This window comes from Austrofundulus limnaeus, unplaced genomic scaffold (assembly GCF_001266775.1).
Source record: "Austrofundulus limnaeus strain Quisiro unplaced genomic scaffold, Austrofundulus_limnaeus-1.0 Scaffold35, whole genome shotgun sequence".
NCBI lineage: Eukaryota > Metazoa > Chordata > Actinopteri > Cyprinodontiformes > Rivulidae > Austrofundulus > Austrofundulus limnaeus.
The window spans coordinates 1448423-1452223 of record NW_013952437.1 but is presented as its reverse complement, the minus strand read 5'-3'; the positions used below and the strand labels follow the sequence as shown (position 1 = coordinate 1452223).

The following is a 3801-nucleotide window of genomic DNA, read 5'->3' as shown; positions in this document are numbered from 1 at the left end:
AAAAAAAAAAAAGCCCAAAGCAAATCATTCAGGACTCAGACAGGAGTTGTAGCGCATTACTATAAACATGTGAGTTTGTTTTCTCTCTTTTGTTAGATGATGTTTGTCTTTATAGATTTTTGTTTTTCTAAGAGTTTAATTTTTATTTGTTCCAATACACCTGCAACATATTTGACTTGTGCACTTCAGGCAATCTTGGATTGATTTTTGAACAGTCCACAGCAATTACCTACTTCAGCTTAAAAGCTCTGTAACTCTAACAGAAATTCTAATATTACTGTTTTCTCTCCTTTTGCATGTCTTAGCTTGGACCTTTTCTAGTTTTCTTCCTGAAGCCTCRGGGTTTGTCTCCACCTGCAGGTTGGGAACTGACGCTCCAATAAGTCAGGACTCTGCACCATGTCAGCCTCTTGGTTCGACATTTTTAAGTCGCACAGAGACAGTTGGCAGGTGCTTCACCTCTGCAGGAGGATGGTTGTTGGATGTTGTGTTACTGGTCAGGTGGCTGGAAGACCACTATGATTAGTTCTGTTTTTTTCTCAGAGAGCACTGCTTCAGATAATCCTTTTTTTKTTTGTTTGTTTTTTTGACAATGCTTTTATGGACTCTTTGTAAATATATGTATTTTTTAATACACAAAGGCCCAAAAGCACTGTGGCAATGCACATCAGAATGCAGAAGGCAGCTGTGATTAAAGAGAGGAGAGATAGACAGAGAGATGTAGAGGATTAAAAAAAAAGCCTCTTCTGCCAGGCTGAAGTACACTTCCTGGTCTCAGAATGGGACTTATCCCTCTGGTTGTTTTGCCACATTTTGGAAGGCCCCTCCCTTCTTGAGTGGAGGAGACGGCATCTTACTTACATCAAATAACCTTTCTATATACACCTCCTCATTGACCTTTTCTCGAAGCATGTCCTGAGAGTGGCGCATAAAGGTCACGTAGCCGTCGGCTACGTCCATCCCAGGTTTCTGTAGGAAAAAAAACAGAAAAACATATGAAGAATCAGCAGACTGACCCCTGAAACACTGGAGATAATACCAAGTAAAAACACACGTCTGAAAACTGGAAGCATTTAGTCAAACTTTATTTAAATGTAAGCTCACAATCAACACAAATAAATAAAGAATGTAAATGTACTTACAGGTACATCCACATATTTTGAGGCAGCTTTCACCTAAAACACAAAGAAAAGCTGTCAAGAAACAGTTAATCTGCGTTATATGACATATTCTGGTAAAAGTTTATAAAGTGTAATTACTATCTAAAAACTGCTTAACTACCTGTTACATAGCTTCAAAGGTCATGAAAGATATAATGTTTTAACAATAATTTGCTTTGAGCTTCTCCCCCAAGCGCTGTCAATCAGGTGCCCCATTTAAGATTGATTGCTAAGAAGCATTGTTACAAAAAAATTCTAACACAAATTTTCCTTAATTTTTGTCCCGAGTATATATACAGTATATTTATCTATATACTGTATATATTTATCTATTTATATATATTTCGTTTTAGTTGTTTAAGGTTGTGTTTTACATATTGAGGATCTAAATAAATAACATGAAAACATAAAAATGAAAACTCAATTCACCGTAAATGAAAGGAAAGAGGAGAAGAGAGTTCCTTCATCATATCTGGAAATCTTAGCCAACACTCCCTCCAGAATGACAACAAACTAAAGAAAAAAAAGACATCAATCTATCAGTAAAATATTTTTCACGTTAACATTTTCTATCAAAGCATTGTATTCAAAGTATTCCTAAATTTATAATGAKGTTTGTACCTTAGCCACCAGAAGCTGGATCATGTCTCTCACACTCTCCTCAATCAGTTCATCGATTTGGGAGTGGAACTGTTTCTGCATAAAATAAAGTAAAAATTATTTTAAAACATATATAAAAAAGTCACAACAAACGGAAATCACAAAATGTTTTTATGATGCAAAAAGACATTGTATAAAAATGTAATATTTATAACCTCTTGGCCCAGCTCCATGGCACAGAGTTTAGCTGACTGGTCCTTGGCGTCCACCATCACGTTGAACATGGTGCATAATGATGGAGAAATACGGAAATCAGTGGACTTACTGCTTTTCACCAACTTAGACTCAAAGGCCATCCTGGTGCTGAAATGCCAGTAGAAAAAAAAGACAATAATGTTAAACATGCAGTTGTGTTAAYACTCAGTCCCGACTCATTTACAGCCACACACCGCTTGACGCAGTTCTCAATCATATTGCTCGACATGAGCTTGATGCGACTCTCGAGGTGCTTTGCGAACTCCTCCTCTGGCCAGTGCAGGTCTCTGATGAAAGTCTGAAGGGCGTCCAGCTTCCAGAAGAGGTCTTCTGACGTCCCAGAGCCGTTACTGCCATCGACGCAAACAAACACAACAAAAACACACACAGGTCAAAGGGTAGAGGTCGCTCTGCGTTTGGAAGCAGCGAAAAGGTTTGGGAGGCGGAGGGGGTTACAGTGACAGGTGCAGAAGAGGAGGATGTTCCTCTACACCCAAACACACTGAGGTTTTACTCTTACCATACACTGACCGCTCAATCAAAATATCTATTCTCCGTTTGTTCAGAAGTGTCTGGACAGTCATTGTATGAGAGCGAAGGGGCGGGGAAGATCTATCGTAACAATCAATAATCCCACTTCAGAGTAGGATTATTGACTGGTATGTGAAGTGGCCACATGCAGGTAAAGWCACTGTAGATACAGCAGTTGCTCACACTTTGTGGAGACAAAAAGGAGGGAAATGAAGATGTGAAGGAGGGCATGTACCAAAAGATGTTTGTAAACAATTAGACATCAAAAGCATAAAAACTGACTTATCACAGGCCCTCTCTCAACATCCATGTCCCGGGAATGTTAGTGCCCCTGAAAAATTCATGAAGCAAACCATGCAGACCTTTTTCTGGAGCATCCTGAGTAGAGCTGATTGGGAAACATGAAGGTGATGCGGAGATGTGGTAAAACTGAAAAGTTAAAACTGCTACTTCTTCTTTATCATCTCCAGACAATGACACTGTCCTCTGTCCCAATCAGACTACCAGCAGGTGGTAACGGTCAGAGATGAACCTATGGTCATGTTGCTACAGTGTTACTGTTAAGCCTTAATTTTGTTACAACCTGGCTGCATCTGTGAAGGTATAAACAATTAACATCAGTGCTGGAGCTCACAAATTTCCAAATTTTTTTCTTAAGCCTTACGCTGGAACAGGTTATCAAGTTAAATAAGAAGCTTCTGGATCATGTGTCAAACTCAAGGCCTGGAAGCCAAATGTGGCTCGCCACAGCCTTTTATATTGTCCACAATGGCTTCAAATGTATTCATGCCTTATAATTAGCTGCTTTGAMGTCAGCATTGACCATAAACTACATTTCCCATAATGCATGTTAATTATTGTACTCTCAAAATCACAGCATCCCACCACTAGGTGAAGCTGCACAGGGTTCAAAACATAGACTTACTGTATATCACTAGACTGAGTCCCGCACATACCGTACACTGGTAGTGTCTGTGACAGCATGGAGGAGCAAAAATGGCAACCTAAAAGGGCAACAGCTCACAACCTCCATAGAAAATAATAAACAGCAAGCTGAACCGGTTCGGTTTCACAAATTATTGGTCATGTTTTTACAATAAATTAATAATTATGTTAATTTCATTCAACAATCATGTAAAACAGCAGATTTATGCCAGAAAAATATATAATTTATAAGTAACAATGATCTAAACCAGACCTGAAGTCAGCCTGTAACTTAGACTTTAGCTAGTTGAAAAATGATAACTTCAGCTAG

General features: G+C 38.8%; 1 protein-coding gene across 12 annotated transcripts in view; it reads right to left on the bottom strand.

Annotated features, from left to right (window-relative positions):
* Nucleotides 1–3801, bottom strand: part of cadpsb (Ca2+-dependent activator protein for secretion b) — an 89097-nt gene that overhangs the window by 7927 nt on the left and 77369 nt on the right. For all 12 annotated transcript variants that reach the window (XM_014006182.1, XM_014006189.1, XM_014006190.1 and 9 more), the window contains 6 exons: nt 2210–2365; nt 1976–2123; nt 1782–1856; nt 1590–1673; nt 1143–1175; nt 862–969 (listed from right to left, as the gene is read on the bottom strand). In XM_014006182.1, the coding sequence (XP_013861636.1) occupies nt 862–969; nt 1143–1175; nt 1590–1673; nt 1782–1856; nt 1976–2123; nt 2210–2365 (604 nt within the window). The remainder of the gene's footprint in view (nt 1–861; nt 970–1142; nt 1176–1589; nt 1674–1781; nt 1857–1975; nt 2124–2209; nt 2366–3801) is intronic.